Below are 18,601 nucleotides of genomic sequence, written 5' to 3'. Positions count from 1 at the left end.
TCTTTGATCCGGAGGACACAACGTCCACAATTTCCAAAAACATTTTGAAATGTGGACTCGTCAGACCACAGAACACTTTACACTTTGCATTAGTCCATCTTAGATGAGCTCGGGCCCAGCAATGCTGGCAGCATTTCTGGGTGTTGTTGATAAATGGCTTTCGCTTTGCATTGTAGAGTTTTAACTTGCACTTACAGATGTAGCGACAAACTGTAGTTACTGACAGTGGTTTTCTGAAGTGTTCCTGAGTCTATGTGGTGATATCCTTTACACACTGATGTCGCTTTTTGATGCAGTACTGCCTGAGGTAACAAAGCTCACGGGCATTCAAAGTTGGTTTTCGGCCTTGCAGTGATTTCTCCAGGTTCTCTGAACCTTTTGATGATATTACGGACCATAGATGGTGAAATCCCTAAATTCCTTGCAATAACTCGTTGAGAAATGTTGTTCTTAAACTGTTCTGCAATTTGCTCACGCATTTGTTCACAAAGTGTTGACCCTCACCCCATCCTTGTTTGTGAATGACTGAGCATTTCATGGAAGCTGCTTTTATACCCAATCATGGCACCCACCTGTTCCCAATTAGCCTGTTCACCTGTTGGATGTTCCAAATAAGTGTTTGATGAGCATTCCTCTACTTTCTCAGTCTTTTTTGCCACTAGTGCCAGCTTTTTTTAAACAAGTTGCAGGCATCAAATTCCAAATGAGCTAATATTTGCAAAAAATAACAACGTTTAGCAGTTTGAACGTTAAGTATCTTGTCTTTGCAGTCTATTCAATTGAATATAAGTTGAAAATAATTTTCAAATCATTGTATTCTGTTTTTATTTACGATTTACACAACGTGCCAACTTCACTAATTGTGGGTTTTGTACAACAAGAGAGGTGAAATACAATTTTTGCAAAAAACAGAACTGAAAACATTTGTATGCGTTTAGTTTAGCTGTATATGGAAATAAACTATGGAATGGGTTAGGTAAGAAACTTAAACATTGTACAAATGTATTTGACACAATAGAAGCAAGTGCTGTACACAGTGCCGGCCCAAGCCTCCATGGGGCCCTAAGCAAAATTTGATTTTGGGGCCCTCTATTTCTGCCAATAATATTGATTGTTGATCATTCACACACCTACTATAAACTCATTGCGGCTCTGGCAGTGTTATTTACATTATCCTATTGTCAGCCTGGCATGTCTTTACAAATGACATGTCATTTATAAAGATATGGGGGTGGCCCAGTTAAGAACATAAATAATACCAATGAATGAACGAATGATGTCCAGAGTGCCACATATGGTTCCTAATCTTAAAATGTAGAAAACATTCAGCTACAAGAGTGGCCTGGGGTTGAACAGTCCAAGTGATAAAGCTTTGTATTTACAGTAAAAGTGTCATCTTGTCTCATCAGTCTTGTACATATTAGTCTTTAATTACTAGTTTATATTTTTAGTTAATTGTTCATATTTAATGTTTACTTTGTACAAAGAGAGCGCAGTCTACTGAAGTTAAATTCCATGTGTGTTAAACATAACTGGACAATAAAGCTGATTCTGATTCACTTTATTATTTTTAGTAACAAAAACCTGAAACAGCAATGTGCAAAAATAATTCGTAGTGCAAGAAAAACAATAAAGTGCAACAATAAAATCACTTAAATATATATAAAAAGGAACAAATTCAATTGTACAAAAAACAACATAATTCAATTAAATATCAAGCAAATACTTAAATAATATTAATGAACAGAGTTACCAGAAACAAGGTAACATAACGGTTTACAAACAAATATAAAGTTACTACATATTAAAACTATGTAAATGTCCATGACGATGTGCAAAAAATTTTTGGGGAAATAATTAAAATAAACTACCTTAAATCAAGGTCCTTAATTCACACATTTGACCATCACATCACAGTTTTGTTCCTCTGTTCTTCACCACCCACACCACTCCAACCACTCCTTAAAACCTGTGCTTCCTGGCTTTTCTGGAGGCAAAGTCATTTATGACATCGCTGTAAGAAATCTGATGGCCGACTTTGTTATTAATACTAATCACTGCCAGTCCACTCAGTCTTTCTTGAGCCATGGAAGATCTCAAGTAGTTTTTTGTTAATTTGAGCTTGGAAAAGCTCCACTCTGCAGATGCAACAGTCAAAGGAAGAGTGCAGGCTATCCGCAGAGCTACCCAAAGATTTGGGTACAACTCACAGATCTCATTTTGAGAGGAAAGAAGGCCACTCAGCTGGGTCAACTGGCGGAGCTGATGATGGTCCATGGTGTGAAGGGGACGTTGTGGTGGAAGTTGCTGAGGACGTGACCAAAGAAAGACAATGACTAAAAAAGAAGGACCTATAAGGTCATTAAATTGCACTGTTGGAAATAATTATTAATCTCAGAATGTTCTGCAGTACAATGAGCAATTATAAAGGGTGTTTTGCAGTTAATTCACTAGATAAATCGGCTGTTGTTTCAGACATGGAGGGGACAGTGGGCACAGAGGATGGAGGTGTGTGAGAGAGCACTGTAGAGGATGGAGATGGACCTAAGATGAAATACATACATACATACATATAGGCACACATGTTAATGAGATACTTTGACTATATTAATTTCCCTTCAGGTGTAATGTTTATACTAAGAAATTAAATGTATACTGTATGGTGACAGTCTTTTCCTCACCTGATTCATCACTCACAGCTGAGCCTGAGGTTGTGGACTGGCTCTGGGCTGATTCTGTGCCTCCAAAGTATTTTAACAATGCTCCTAGGGAAGTTTCACATAACTTATGAGTTGATGTAAAAAACAATGTTTATTTTACTCACATAAATTACCGTGCTCTGCTGCAAACAATTTGTGCAAACAACATATCTCACTAGTAACCTGATGCTAAAAACATATTACTAGCACCGCGCTAGCTAGCTAACATCACCTAGCTAAAGCTAATTACAGCTACAAATCTCTTTGATAAACTTTTTATTACCAAGTCATGCAAACATACCTTTATCATGGCATTTTTTTTCTCCTCTTCCACTTTCTTCTTCTTCCTTTTTTCTGCACCTGAAGGATATGTCCTTTTTTGTGACATTGTTTTGCCTCTATCTGCGCTTTTGATGCCCAGTGCGCACTGGCATTGCACGGCAGGCGGCAAACGTCACAGGTGCAGCAGAGGCAGGTTAAAGAGAGGCAGGAAGAATCACTAGGCCTAGATCAGCAGCAGCACTCTGTTGACCTAAAATTGTGTTTTTGTACAATAATATATCTTTGATCATTTAGAAATCATCAGTCAGACTCGTACATGCAAAAAAATAAAAAATAAGAATTTTTTGTTAATTGCTTTTGGGGCCCCCCTGGTGGCTGCGGGGCCCTAAGCAAGCACTTAGTACGCTTATGCCTTGGGCCGGCTCTGGCCGTACACAAAGTACAACAAATAACTTAATACTGTGTGGGACAGTGGTTGGATCAAATAAGCTTGGCTTTTTCCTACTTATTTCGTAGACATGCTTAATTGGTTTACATGCATGTGTGGTTGTTTGTTGTGCAGTAAATGATTAACTTGATCCGAATAAATTGTATTGACTGACATTGGTTGTCCGTTTTATGTACAGTACATGACAAATTATAAATCAGAATCAGAGTCAGAAATACTTTAATAATCCCCAAGGAGAAATTAACATTTTCAGCACAATCACATTCAAGAGCGGACAAACATTACAGGGAGACAGAACAGGATCGCTGATGGGTCTGCCAACATGAGCAGACATGTTAAAGTTTTACTATATCATCTCTTGTTCTGCCTTTTCTCTTCTCCCCATTCTTATACAGTTTGTATCCCTCTGTTTCCCCTTTTGAATCAGACTCTGCAATAGTTAATGGAGTCTACTGGTCAGAGGCCCTGAATAAAGTGTTTGTGGATAACTTTGAGAAAGACCCATCACTCATATGGCAGTACTTTGGCAGTGCCAAAGGCTTTTTTAGGCAGTACCCAGGTAAGTGTGTTCTTTTTTTGGCTGGAACCTAGCAGGGAACATGAACATCCATCCATCCATTTTCTACGGCTTATTCCCTTTGGGGTCGCGGGAGCCTATCTCAGCTACAATCGGGCGGAAGGCGGGGTACACCAGTATAATGTAACTAAGTAGCTACAATACATGTAGGGAGGTTTTGATCTGTTTTGACGCATTCAGGCTAGCTAAAAAAAAGCAAGCAAAAAGTACAGATTTTCAGATTTCCTATTTTATGCTCCTTAAGAAGCTATATAATTCTTTATTTCCTCTGTCCAAGGGATCAAATGGAAGCCGGATGAACACGGGGTCATTGCTTTTGACTGCCGTAACAGGAAGTGGTACATCCAAGCTGCTACCTCCCCAAAGGATGTGGTGATTCTCGTTGATGTTAGCGGAAGCATGAAAGGCCTCAGATTGACCATAGCCAGACAAACGGTGTCCTCCATACTGGACACTCTTGGAGACGACGACTTCTTCAACATCATCGCAGTGAGTTCACCACATGCAATATTATTTTTGTCACTTGGGAATTCTGTCTTTCTGCCTTGTTACGCTCGAAGTCAATTAGCAGCCTGCTAAATGCAGATTTAAACTGAACTGTTTGGATTATGCCGCAGGCGTCAAAACCATTGTTGTTGCGTGTGTGTGTGTCACAACGCATGTGTGTGTCTGAGGCTATTTCACATCAAATGTGGTCTGTCACAATGCCAGCTCCCATTCTCTCTCGCTACAGATCAAAGTTGTCATTATCATTTTGCGTCCTAATCGCGTTTTTCTGAAACTGATTGTTTTAGAATAGTAAAGAAGAGGATTGAGGCAGCAACAGTTTTTTGCCAATGTAATTTAGGCTTTTCTCACTTTTCTTATTATCATTTTCCTCATTATATTCTGCCCATACAATAGTACCTCAACTTATGAGCTCAGTTGGTTCTATGACCAAGCTCGTAACGCAAAACACCAATATCTCAAATCAGCCCCACCCATTGAAATTAATTTAGATCAATTTGATCCGTGCTTGGTCCCCACCAAAACAGCACCGTTTTTAGATGTTACATGCCTTTTAAAAAGAAAAACACACGTTTAGACATAAAGAGGACTTTGAAATCCTTTTAGTTTGTTCTGATTGGTGCCTTCTAGGGGTGTAACGGTACACAAAAATTACGGTTCGGTACGTACCTCGGTTTAGAGGTCACGGTTCGGTTCATTTTCGGTACAGTAAGAAAACAACAATATATAAATTTTTTGGTTATTTATTTACCAAATTTGTAAACAATGGCTTTATCCTTTTAACATTGGGAACACTATAATAATTCTGCCCACATTAATCAACATTAAACTGCCTCAAGTTGTTGCTCAGATTAAATAAAATGACAAAACTTTTCTTCTACATATAAAAAGTGCAACATTAAACGGTTTCAAGTCAACTCATCATGCTTAATTTATTACAGCATTTGGGAAGCCTGTAGTTGATTTTTATTATGTAAATGTTATATTTTTATCAGGGATAGTAGGGACCCTGCCATTAAAAACTAGGCTGCTGCCTTACTAATGATTAATGTAACTATAGCTGAAAAAATAGTACAATAGCAATAGGAGAGACTATTCATCTCTGAACACCATGGAGTTCATGTAGGCATAATGATGCACTTACATTATTATATCAACTATCAGAGACATAAACTCTTTATTTAACATAATGTCCTTTGTTGCTGCTTCAACACAACTCAATCAACACAGAACAAGGTAAAGTGAAATAACAGACAGACAGGGCTTTGCTGTCCTTAACACACACACGCACACACACACACACACACACACACACACACACACACACACACACACACACCGCAAAATGAGCTTTAGATTATTTTCTAATATAGGTAATTTGGCCAACTGAAAATAACAAAGAAAATATTTGCTTTTCATAGGCTGTCAGTTCTTCTCAAATAGTGGGGCAGGCCCCCTTGCAGGGGCGTGGTGTGAGTGTGACCCCGGGGAACATGCTTTATCAGTATCATGCAGTATCATGCTTCAAACCCAGCTTCGAAAAACTGTGCACTACAAAATGCGCTCATTGTAGCCATTAATTCTGACTTTTTCATTTTGATTGACAAAACTACAGTAACCAGCACAAATTGTTTTATATTTGTTTGTTGCTTAAAGTGTTTTCAATATGGTGCTCCTGAGTTGATGTTACTTTTCATTGGGAATGTATTATTATTTATTAATTGTATTTTATTTTATTTTTCAATATCGAATGGTTCAAGTTGGTCAAAAATTGTTATAGTTTGAATAAGGATTACTTAAAAAAAAAAAAAAAAAAACTATATATGTATTTCTTTTTTTGTTTTCTTTAATGTTAGTAAGGATACAATGGTATGCAGAGGTGTACTTTAGTAAACAAATTATACTATTTGTGGCGGTGAGTAATGTTAAAGAGAAATGTTTTCTACTTACTAGAGGAGGCGTAACAGAAACTATCTGAGAAACACTGAGCTTTGTACTACTATGGTAAGTCTGGATGGGTGTCCTGCTTTGAAAAAAAAAACTGTACCCTTTTTTAGAGATTACATTTAGTTCCTCTTAAAACATTCACATGTTGCAAAATAAGATTTGTGCTGCAGCACAAGCAGAGTATTAAGTGAACCTTTCTGTAAAATATATTATTACAGGTTTTATTAGCAGTTCTTAAATTTAGTGACAGCATTTCTTGATTAATATCCACAAATGAACATTCTTCACAGTAGAATAAGCACACTGATTGGGGAGAGTGGGTGTACAGTACTTGTTTGATTCACCATAATAAGAGTTATAAGAGATAGCTCTTAGCTAACTAGCAAAACAGCGACACGCTCGTAAAACACGCTATTAATGACGTTAATTAGCTGCGTGTGAGCTGCATCATAGTGTAACGACCTGGCATTTACAGTTTATGTGTAGTTTTGGAGTTGTGTGACTTCAGGTGGCCATTAATGCATCAGTGGCTGAGTCTAACGAGTGCATCTGTTAGCGCAAGTAAGAAAGAGAGTGCTGTTGGTATGACAGATGACAGAGAGTTGATTTTGGTCTGGTTTGTATGGCAGAAAATGACCTTCCATCCATCCACCCATTGTCTGTCGCCTGTGCCTGTCGAGGTCACTGGAGCCTATCCCAGCCGCGTTCGGGCGTAAGGCAAGGTACACTCTGGACAAGTCACTCCCTCATCGCAGCAGAAAATGACCACTTTGCCTTATTTTATTTGCTTGAATCAGGGATGTCATACCTTTTTTACCGGGGTCCCGCATTGGGTTAGAACAATTTGTCCAGGGGCCAAAAAAATGTGTGTGTGTGTGTGTGGTGTGTGTGTCTGCATGCGTGTGTGTGTGTGTGTCTGTGTGTGTGTGTGTGTGTGTGTGTGTGTGTGTGTGTGTGAGCGTGAGTGTTTTTACATCTTATAATAATGTAATGTATAAATAATTAATAATTATTATAACCAAATTTTTGGAATTTGTGAAAGTTCAACTCACGCCTTGTTTACTTCCGTGACGACCTCTTTAAAGCTTTATAATCACTCAGAAATATTAAGCAGCTAAAAGTCCAACATGGATAACTGTGCAGAGAGTGTTTTGCATTGTTCCCATCTTGCCTTGCAATGCATTTAAATGGGTGTAATTTTGAATTGTTTATGGTGATGGGATGTTTTTTTATAATATTCACAACGTTTAGTGAGCAGGTTGTGTTATGTGTGACCATGTGTGTTGATTTTTTGTGCTGGCTGATTTTTTTTTGTCTGCACCATGACTAGGAAAGGTTGTTTCGATTTGAGGTAAATGCTGTGCTTTTGATGTCAAGAAAGTACACATCATGGTCACCGACCTGAGTTTCTCACATTGACCAAAAGTTGGTAACAATTTGCCACCTTTCAGACCACCTTGGTATTTAAATGTAATATGAAAACACCCCGCACAGCCAGGTTGCTTATTGAAATTTAATTTATGTTGTCGTCTCGCGGGCCAATTTGAAGATTCCTCGTGCCAGGGTTTAGACACCCCTGGCTTAAATATTAGTTTTTGTCAATGTTTTTTTGTGTGTGGTTACGACAGACAATAAACAGTTTTGCTCAATAAAGTGATCGATTTACAATAATTGGACCAGTCCAGGCGTCCTGGGCAGGCCTGGGCGGGCTGTGGCCACCCACAGACTAAGCAATGCCTGCCTGAGCTGGAAGTTGTTTATTTAATTTGAGTTTTGTTTTTTTACATTGGAGCAGGTAAAAAAGAAGATGATAATCAAAACAAAGGCATGTTGAATAAGACAATGACACAATTAAGTGACATGTTTGTTAAAGTTTAAATACGATTCAAAAATGTTGACAGAACCAAAATCTAATCATATTTAATTTCATCTTGTCGATGTGTGGTACAAGTTTGAAATATATCCAATCACAACTCTTGAATGGCGTACATTAAAAGAGGGGTGGGAGTTAGTTATGAACGAGAGCCAATCAGATTTTTTTTCCTTGTGAGATAAGGAAGTCACCGCCAAAACCAAAAATGTGGGGCTTTAACATGTTCCACATCATAAAATGTGTTCACCTGGGAGAAAGTGACGAGGACACATGTTATTTTCACTGCTATGATGCCATCAGCAGGCGAGTCATCGATTGTGACATCGACACAACTGTGAGTCAAATCTATTATCTGCTGCTATTGGTCTTGCGCCAAAAACTGATTTTGTGCCAAAAATTATATTCTCGTTGTGCCGCGGGAGCGCATACCGCTTTCGAGCTTTGTCTGTCCACAATTGAATTACTTTATGTAAGACAAACACTTATATTGGTGGTTATTGTAAGGATACGTGTTATATAAATTATTTAAGCCTTTATCATGTCCGTTATATGACAGCGTTAGCCATTTCTATGGTATTTGATGAGAGTGTAAAGGACTCTTGTTGATCTAATGTTGATGTGCTAAAAATATCTTTCTTGTTTGGAAGCTACATAAAATAATAACTTATCTTTTTTCATGCACATAATACATATTAATCAAGTGTTTGGATGTATTTCTTCAAGAGAGTTACATATATAATAATGAAGTACATACTGTATTGTTTACATGTTGAAGTACCCTTTCTACCCATAAAATAATTACATATATAATAGTGAAGTACATATACTGTATTGTTTACGTGTTGAAGTACTTTTTTAAAAAGCTGAAATCAACCCCAAAAGACATCTTAGTAATTAAAAATATTATTTTGATAATGACACATCTCATCTGTGCATCTCCTAAGGTTATTTTAGTCATTGATGCACAGATGTGCATGAGCAAAAGAACAGTTAATATTGTATGTAACTTTTGAACAAGAAAGAGGTTTTAGCACATCAACATCGGATCGACAACAGTCTTTTACAATTGATACCATACAAATGGCCAACTATTTCATTTTTCAGGCATAAAAAAAGGCCTGAATAATTTCAAACATATATCTTTACAATGACCACAAATATAAAGTGTTTGTCTTACATAAAGGTAGTAATCAGTTGTGGACAGACAAAGCCCTAGCATCGCAGCTTTGACAAGCGTGCACGGTCCCACAGAGGTAATCAATTTTTGGTTGGGGTCCCCGCTGGAAAAATTTAATGCCCCCCGCCCCCTAAGTATTTTTCTGCAGCCCAGGCTGAATTGAACAGTGGTGACAAACATTGTTTGATCTGTTGAGGACACTTGTGGTCACCTGTCACTTACAGAGTTGCATTTCAAAATCGTACAAATTGATGTGCCACTGTATTTAGAAGACACATCTCAGAGCTCAGACACATCATTTGTATAGCTAATACATTTTTTGTTTTCTCTAAATCAGGGATCCCCAAACTTTTTTAACGGGGGAGGCTACATACTGTTTGGAGTTTGGATGTTCTCCTCGTGACTGCGTGGGTTCCCTCCGTGTACTCCGGCTTCCTCCCACCTCCAAAGACATGCACCTGGGGATAGGTTGATTGGCAACACTAAATTGGCCCTAGTGTGTGAATGTGAGTGTGAATGTTGTCTATCTATCTGTGTTGGCCCTGTGATGAGGTGGCGACTCGTCCAGGGTTCACCCCGCCTACCGCTAGAATACAGCTGGGATATGGTCCAGTAACCCCCGCGACCCTGAGAGGGACAAGCGGTAGTAAATGGATGGACGGATGAATGGATTATAGATAGATATATTCCCCCTCTGTTTTAAATTTTTTTCTTCTTCTTTCTATCCCCTTCTGCTCCGGTCCAGCTGTGCCAAACATTAAATACAGTATATCCAAACATTTAATAAATTCAAATACAAATAAGGCAACAAGAGAAGTATCCCACACTTTTTTTTTGTAGAATAAATGTGTACAGCAGATATAGGCATCTACATCAACAATATGATTTGCCTAAAGCGACTGGACAGGAAAGATTCAAGAAAACATTTTTTTTTACTTGTGATGTTTCGTGGGCCAGATTTGTCGATGCTGGTGGGCCGTATTTAGGGAAGCCCTGCACTAAATGATCACATGTAACACAAAATAAATGTGTAAACCTTATGCTACTTTATATATGCTTACAGTTAAAATGTCAAATGTTGGCTGTTCTGTGTACTTCAATGACTAATCAATGCTAATTATTATGCTATTATATTATCGTAGAGGGGCAGCACGGTGGAAGAGAGGTTAGTGCGTCTGCGTCACAATACGAAGGTCCTGAGTAGTCTTGGGTTCAATCCTGGGCTCGGGATCTTTCTGTGTGGAGTTTGCATGTCCTCCCCGTGACTGCGTGGGTTCCCTCCGGGTACTCCGGCTTTCTCCCACTTCCAAAGACATGCACCTGGGGATAAGTTGATTGGCAACACTAAATTGGCCCTAGTGTGTGAATGTGAGTGTGAATGTTGTCTGTCTATCTGTGTTGGCCCTGCGATGAGGTGGTGACTTGTCCAGGGTGTACCCCGCCTTCCGTCCGATTGTAGCTGAGATAGGCTCCAGGGCCCCCCGCGACCCCAAAGGGAATAAGCGGTAGGAAATGGATGAATGGATGGATTATCGTAGAGTGGCAGGCATGCCAGTCCATATGACACACTGTGTGTGTGTGTGTGTGTGTGTGTGTGTGTGTGTGTGTGTGTGTGTGTGTGTGTGTGTGTGTGTGTGTGTGTGTGTGTGTGTGTGTGTGTGTGTGTGTGTGTGTGTGTGTGTGTGTGTGCGTGCGTGCGTGCGTGCGTGCGTGCGTGCGTGCGTGCGTGCGTGCGTGCGTGTTTTTGTACGTGCATCCATATTTTGCATTGTCTAACCACTAATTTAACATAATATTTAACAATTTGGTGAATACTAATGGTAACGTAATGATTCCTTTCATGTTGTTTCAGTACAATCAAGAACTGCATTACGTGGAGCCATGCCTGAATGGAACGCTGGTCCAAGCCGACGTCGCCAACAAAGATGTGAGTTGTAATCTTTGCTTCTTTTATGAGATGTCTTCTATTTTATTGAACTTAAAACATAATTATGAATCAAACATTTGATGGATGTAGCTTCCACACATTCACTCAGCTGCAGTGTTTGAACAAGAGTCTACCATTTTGCAAGATAAATCCATGCTTATACATGAATATACATGCACACTGTGGATGCAAGCTATTAAGCAAGATATTAAGTTCCATAAAAGAGAATCGTGACAACCACTTATCAGCATAAAACAGCTGATGGGTGAAAACTAAAGCAACACTTTGAAGCCATGATTAGGGTTTGCTAAAGATTTCCTATCAGTTTATGGACCATCCCTATGAATATATATTCTTTATTTTGACAAATATTTCAGTAACAGCATTTCCCAAATGAATGGACTGTCAACTTGTACACCTATTAAAGAGGAAAAAGAAGAATTAGTTTTTGCATATTTTTAAAACAAACCAACAATAACTTGACATACATTGGAAATATTTGCTTATATGAAATGCTAAAGTAAGGACTCTGAGGTTTATCCGTGCCATGTTGGCAGAGTGGTTAGCGCTGCTGCCTCTCAACAAGTAGGTTCCTGGTTCTGACCTTGGGGACCAATCAGTCTCATTGATCCGACACAAGATCTGGATTCAGTTCTTGGGTGCTACATGGAGGCTGCCCACTATGCTCCTCAGGGATTGGGTAAATGCAGAGAACATTTTTTTTTTATTAATACATTACCTGTATTCATTGTAATCTGCAGATACTGTGTACAGTAAATATGGCGTATGTATGGAATCTAAATTAAATTGGTAAGTTGATTTGAGTTGATTGTTAAAGTTAACTGTTTATTTGTGTTTGCTTTTTGAACTGATAAGTGTTTGGACTAGGGTTGAGGTGATTCAACAACTTAGTTGATGTCATTGATAACGTAAATACGTAAACGCCATGTACCTTTCGTTGATGCGTAGAGAAAAGATCAATCAATCAATCAATGTTTATTTATATAGCCCTAAATCACAAGTGTCTCTAAAGGGCTGCACAAGCCACAACGACATCCTCGGTACAGATGCCACGAGTTGTGTTCCAATTGTTCGGCCACTGATGATTATTGGCCAAATTCAGGAGAAAAGTTTGTGATTGCTACAATTAATGCCTTTTAATGCTGTTATCACAAAAATTATCACTTGTACCTTGCAGCTTGGTCGTTTTGTTGACGGGCGAGAATACTGCTAGCAGCTACTGCTTACTGTTTGTGTATGTCTATACTTAATGCAGAGGGGCCCCTCTAAGTTAATATCACCACAATTGCGGCAAATAAACTACACTTTTCACAAGTTTTAATATCATTGTGGAACCGGAGAAAGAAGCTGAACATTTGACACTCAATCAATCAATCAATCAATGTTTATTTATATAGCCCTAAATCACAAAAGTCTCAAAGGGCTGCACAAGCCACAACGACATCCTTGGCACAGAGCCCACACAAGGGACGTCGATGTGAATGACTATGAGAAATCTTGGAGAGGACCGCATATGTGGGTAACCCCCCCTCTAAGTACAGTCCCTAGTGGATCCACATAACAGTGAGAGTCCAGTCCATAGTGGGGCCAGCAGGAGACCATCCCGAGCAGAGACAGGTCAGTAGCGCAGAGACGTCCCCAACCGATGCACAGGCGAGCGGTCCACCCCGGGTCCCAACTCTGGACAGCCAGCACCTCATCCATGGTCACCGGAACTGAATAACCAAAGGAGAAAAGAAAAGAAAACAGCAGATCAACTGGTCTAAAAACGGGGGGTCTATTTAAAGGCTAGAGTATACAAATGAGTTTTAAGATGGGACTTAAATGCTTCTACTGAGGTAGCATCTCTAACTTTTACCGGGAGGGCATTCCATAGTACTGGAGCCCGAACAGAAAACGCTCTATAGCCTGCAGACTTTTTTTGGGCTCTGGGAATCACTAATAAGCCGGAGTTCTTTGAACGCAGATTTCTTGCCGGGACATATGGTACAATACAATCAGCAAGATAGGATGGAGGTAGACCGTGTAGTATTTTATACGTAAGTAGTAAAACCTTAAAGTCGCATCTTAAGTGCACAGGAAGCCAGTGCAGGTGAGCCAGTATAGGCGTAATATGATCAAACTTTCTTGTTCTTGTCAAGAGTCTAGCAGCCGCATTTTGTACCAACTGTAATCTTTTAATGCTAGACATAGGGAGACCCGAAAATAATACGTTACAGTAATCGAGACGAGATGTAACGAACGCATGAATAATGATCTCAGCGTCGCTAGTGGACAAAATGGAACGAATTTTAGCGATATTACGGAGATGAAAGAAGGCCGTTTTAGTAACACTTTTAATGTGTGACTCAAACGAGAGAGTTGGGTCGAAAATAATACCCAGATTCTTTACCGAGTCGCCTTGTGTAATTGTTTGGTTGTCAAATGTTAAAGTGGTATTATATACTATACTATATAATGTACTATAGATGTCGGTGTTGAGCAGGACTGATAATCAGCATTTCCGTTTTCTTAGCGTTGAGTTGCAAAAAGTTAGCGGACATCCATTGTTTAATTTCATTAAGACACGCCTCCTGCTGACTACAATCCGGCGTGTTGGTCAGCTTTAGGGGCATGTAGAGTTGGGTGTCATCAGCATAACAGTGAAAGCTAACACCGTATTTGCGTATGATGTCACCTAGTGGCAGCATGTAAATACTAAAGAGTGCAGGGCCAAGAACCGAACCCTGGGGAACTCCGCACGTTACCTTAACATATGTGGGTAACATTGTTATGGGAGACACACTGCATCCTGTCAGTAAGATAAGAGTTAAACCAAGACAAGGCTAAGTCTGACATACCAATACGTGTTTTGATACGCTCTAATAAAATATTATGATCGACGGTATCAAAAGCAGCGCTAAGATCAAGAAGCAGCAACATAGATGACGCATCAGAATCCATCGTTAGCAATAGATCATTAGTCATTTTTGCGAGGGCTGTCTCCATAGAGTGATCTGCCCTGAAACCGGATTGAAAAGGTTCACAGAGATTGTTAGATGCTAAGTGTTCATTTAGCTGCTGTGCAACAATTTCATTCGAGGATTTTCGAGATAAACGGAAGGTGGGACACCGGTCGGTAGTTTACCATGAGGTCAGGATCGAGGTTAGATCTTTTGAGTAGAGGATGAATAACCGCTTTTTTGAATGCTAGGGGAAGAGTGCCAGAGGAAAGTGATAAGTTTATAATATTTAGCACTGATGGACCTAATAATACAAAAAGCTCCTTGATAAGTTTCCCAGGAAATGGGTCAAGTAAACATGTTGTTTGTTTTGTCCCATTTACACATCTTAACAATTCCTCTAATGTTATTTCATCAAAGAGAGAGAAACTATTTTGGAGGGCGGTATCCGTCGTATATACAGTCGTATTTGTGTTAATAGAACCCAGTTGTAGCTGGGATGCGTTGTCTTTAATCTCCTTTCTAATGACTTCAATTTTCTTATTAAAGAAATTCATGAAGTCATCTGCCGAGTGGGTGGAGCTACTGGGAAGAGTCCTTTGTTGGGTTAGCGATGCTACTGTACTAAACAAAAATTTAGGATCGTTTTTGTTGAGGTGGATGAGATTTGAGTAATATTTAGCTTTAGCTAAGGTAAGCATGCGTTTATAAGTTATTAAACTATCACTCCATGCTTGATGGAAAACCTCAAGTTTAGTCGCGCGCCATTTACGTTCCAGCTTTCTACATGATAATTTATGAGCTCTAGTTTCTTCTGTAAACCATGGGGTGCGCCTTTTAGGGGCCCCTTTTAGCTTTAGCGGTGCTACACTATCAATGGTGTTGCGCAGGGCGTCGTTAAAGTTGTTGGTGAGGTTATCAATAGAGCCGACATAATTTGGGAATGGTGCCATTACCGAAGGCAGTAGGCTAGCAAGAGTCGTCGTTGTGGCAGCATTAATGTTGCGCACCACACACCAAACAAGAAAGCAGCAGACTAAATAAATGACAAATGGGTTATACTTGTATAGCGCTTTTCTACCTTCAAGGTACTCAAAGCGCTTTGACAGTATTTCCACATTCACCCATTCACACACACATTCACACACTGATGGAGGGAGCTGCCATGCAAGGCGCTACCAGCACCCATCAGGAGCAAGGGTGAAGTGTCTTGCCCAAGGACACAACGGACGTGACTAGGATGGTAGAAGGTGGGGATTGAACCCCAGTAACCAGCAACCGTCCGATTGCTGGCACAGCCACTCTACCAACTTCGCCACGCAAAGGAAACATGCTAACAACAAAAGAGTACCGTATTTTCCGTAATATAGAGTGCACCGGTTAGTAAGCCGCACCCACTAAATTGTAGAAGAAAAAAATATTTTTCCATATATTTGCCGCACCGGACTATAAGGCACAGATACATATATATACGTTGTGAAATTATTTATTTACACAGAAAGATAAGTAAAACAGCTGATCAAACAGAACAGAAGTCAATTTCATGGATCCACTAGCAGCAGAAGCTAAGTTTTCAGTCAGTTATGCAGACTCAATAATCCCACGGTGACGTTTTGGTGAATTTAGGAAACTGGAACAATACAAACAGAATACCATTGTATGTTGACAATACTAACACAGGCACTCGTAAACATGTTAGCATAATAGCTAATGCTAATGACCCGAGCTTGATTACATTAGGATAGCATGTACAAATATGCATGAAAACACCACAGATGGGACAATTTATTATGTATGAATAGTTTTAGTTAGATTGTAAAACCTACAAACGTTGCTTGGAGTGATGAAATATGAATCCATATGAATAGAAACGCTATGGAGAACTACAAGACAGAACGACACTAGTTTTTTTTAGTTAAAATCAATAAAAAAAGGAAATGCCGAAGACCTTCACCCCGCAGCATCTGCAGTGAGCGAACTCGTCCAATAGATGGTGCCACACCACAAACAATAACACACCTTTTCAGTGTATGTCGAAAACCATTTGTTGAGTTCAAAACATTATGGCTATTAGCGAAGAAAAATACCTACATTTTCTGCACCATGTTATAAACTGCAAGGTTTGAAGCGTAGAAAAAAAGTAGTAGCATACACTGCAAAATGTACGGTAATTGCTTAGTTCATGTTAACAGACTTGTAGATTGAAGCACAGGAAATTTACAAATAGATTAACAAGAGTCTAGCTGCAGAATGATATTACAACAACAGATGCAACTTGTGTGCCAGGTGATTGCAGAAAACGGTGGATTTAGCTTTACATTGATACTGTTGATACCAAAGGTAGTAGGGTATGAGTGATTCTAGTGATTAGATTGATGTTGTATTTTTGCTAATTGCGTTTTGTGTTGTTTTTGTTAATGTTTAAAAATGCAGTGGCTAAATTTGTGGACACAGAATAACTTAAACTTTATATTGGTTAAACGATTGTATGAAATAAAAGAGAATAATTAATTAGCTTAGTTTTAGTTGATACTGTTACAATGCCTTCATGTGTGTTTCTGCTGATTATAACTGTGATTAAAAATAAAAATGCAAAACCTTTTAGTGATCATAAATATGTTAGTACCATGTATTCATATCAGTACCACTATAAGTTCACGTCCCAAAAAGAAAGGTTATTTTTGTATTCCTTTTTCAGATCATATCAATAGCGCTCAGCATAAATTAATAATACAGTTCGCTGTTAATACATGTGATCTTATCCAGCTGATCTCACTTATGGACGATCAGTATCAGAATTAGCAGCATAAAACCCTGATCAGAACACCCTTAGATGCCACCAAAGAAAACATGTCTTTTTAAAGTGATCTGTAACCTGCAAATTATAAATAACTTTTTACAGTATCACACTGTAATGCACGAACACTTATAATGACATCAAGGGCGATTCTCCAGGATTGTGGAGGAAGTAAAACAATTACTTAAGTAATTTTATTTTGACTCCCCGACCAAACAACTCATTCAAAGTTTCTACAATAAAGAAAATAGTTGGAACAGTTTGTTACAAAAATAAATTCAACCCACTGATTAATCGATTAATCGAGAAAGAAATCGATAGCTTAATCGAGTCAAGAAATAATTGTTTGGTACAGTCTGAGTTTGGACTTAGAAAAACAATTACTGCATTTCTTCCTTTCCAGCCCTACTTATGTATGAATTTGTGGGGATTCCATCAAGCAGAGTTACATTATTGCAATAAGATTTTTTTGTTATCGAAACACAACTGCTGTTTGACTTTGAGTATTTACAGTTACATTTAGTACATTTAGATTTTTTTCAAAATTATATGGAACACTTTATACAACTCTGAATCATATGAATGTGTTGTTGAACAGTAAGTTTGGTAACACTTTAGTATGGGCAACACATATTCACCATTAATTAGTTGCTTATTAACATGCAAATTAGTAACATATTGGCTCTTAATTAGTCATTATTAAGTACGTACTAATCCCTTGTTCTGCATGGCCTTATTATATAACCAGTAAGCCATTGAGTAAGAGTCTTCCCTCAATAACCTCAGAATTATTGCTTATTAGTAACCCTAACCCTTATATGTTCCCCTAGTGTCCAAATAACTCTAAATTAAGACTTTGTTACTTTAATAAGCAACTAATTAATGGTGAATATGTTCCCCATACTAAAGTGTTACCGTAAGTTTTGTGTGTTAATGTGGCAACCAAAATCTTGTCACTTTCTATTATAGTTAACATCTGCCTCATACATAACCAGTGCATTAGTGCTTTGGTCATTTGTACTCATGAAATGTATGTAGCATCAGATGGTTTGATGCCCAATGCATATTTCATAGCCAGCTGTGCAACCCAGAACACTGCATGCACATAATAGCACATTTTCTGATGTGAATTGATTATGACCCCCTGTTTTGGGACCATCATTTGAATCTTAGCTCAAATGTGCAAGTACAAGTGCTATTCTTCTGTAACACTCAACTGCAGCGGGTAACGTTTGTTGTGCTCCAGGGGGCAGCCTTTTCCTGGAAGTGATTAACCTTTTCCTCCACACTAAATGAAAGGATGTGCCTTTTGCCATTTTGAGCTGGATCAAGGATGCTGGAGGTCGTTTTGATGCATTTACTGTATATGTTACAGTTAGTGCATGTGGGTGTGTGTTTGTGTGC

The 18,601-nt window shown here is 38.8% G+C and overlaps 1 protein-coding gene across 8 annotated transcripts in view; it reads left to right on the top strand.

Moving 5' to 3' along the window:
- cacna2d3a (calcium channel, voltage-dependent, alpha 2/delta subunit 3a) overlaps nt 1-18,601 on the top strand; it is a 343,144-nt gene that overhangs the window by 193,462 nt on the left and 131,081 nt on the right. For 7 of the 8 annotated variants that reach the window (XR_009826794.1, XM_062053832.1, XM_062053833.1 and 4 more), the window contains 3 exons: nt 3,857-3,988; nt 4,284-4,495; nt 11,363-11,437. Coding sequence is in view for 7 of the 8 variants with exons in the window: in XM_062053832.1 (XP_061909816.1) it covers nt 3,857-3,988; nt 4,284-4,495; nt 11,363-11,437 (419 nt within the window). In the remaining variant the exon portion in view is untranslated. The remainder of the gene's footprint in view (nt 1-3,856; nt 3,989-4,283; nt 4,496-11,362; nt 11,438-18,601) is intronic. The other variant, XM_062053836.1, reaches the window with a different exon arrangement.

The sequence above is a fragment of the Entelurus aequoreus genome, linkage group LG07, assembly GCF_033978785.1.
Source record: "Entelurus aequoreus isolate RoL-2023_Sb linkage group LG07, RoL_Eaeq_v1.1, whole genome shotgun sequence".
Classification (NCBI taxonomy): Eukaryota; Metazoa; Chordata; class Actinopteri; order Syngnathiformes; family Syngnathidae; genus Entelurus; species Entelurus aequoreus.
This window is presented reverse-complemented; position numbering and strand designations above follow the sequence as displayed.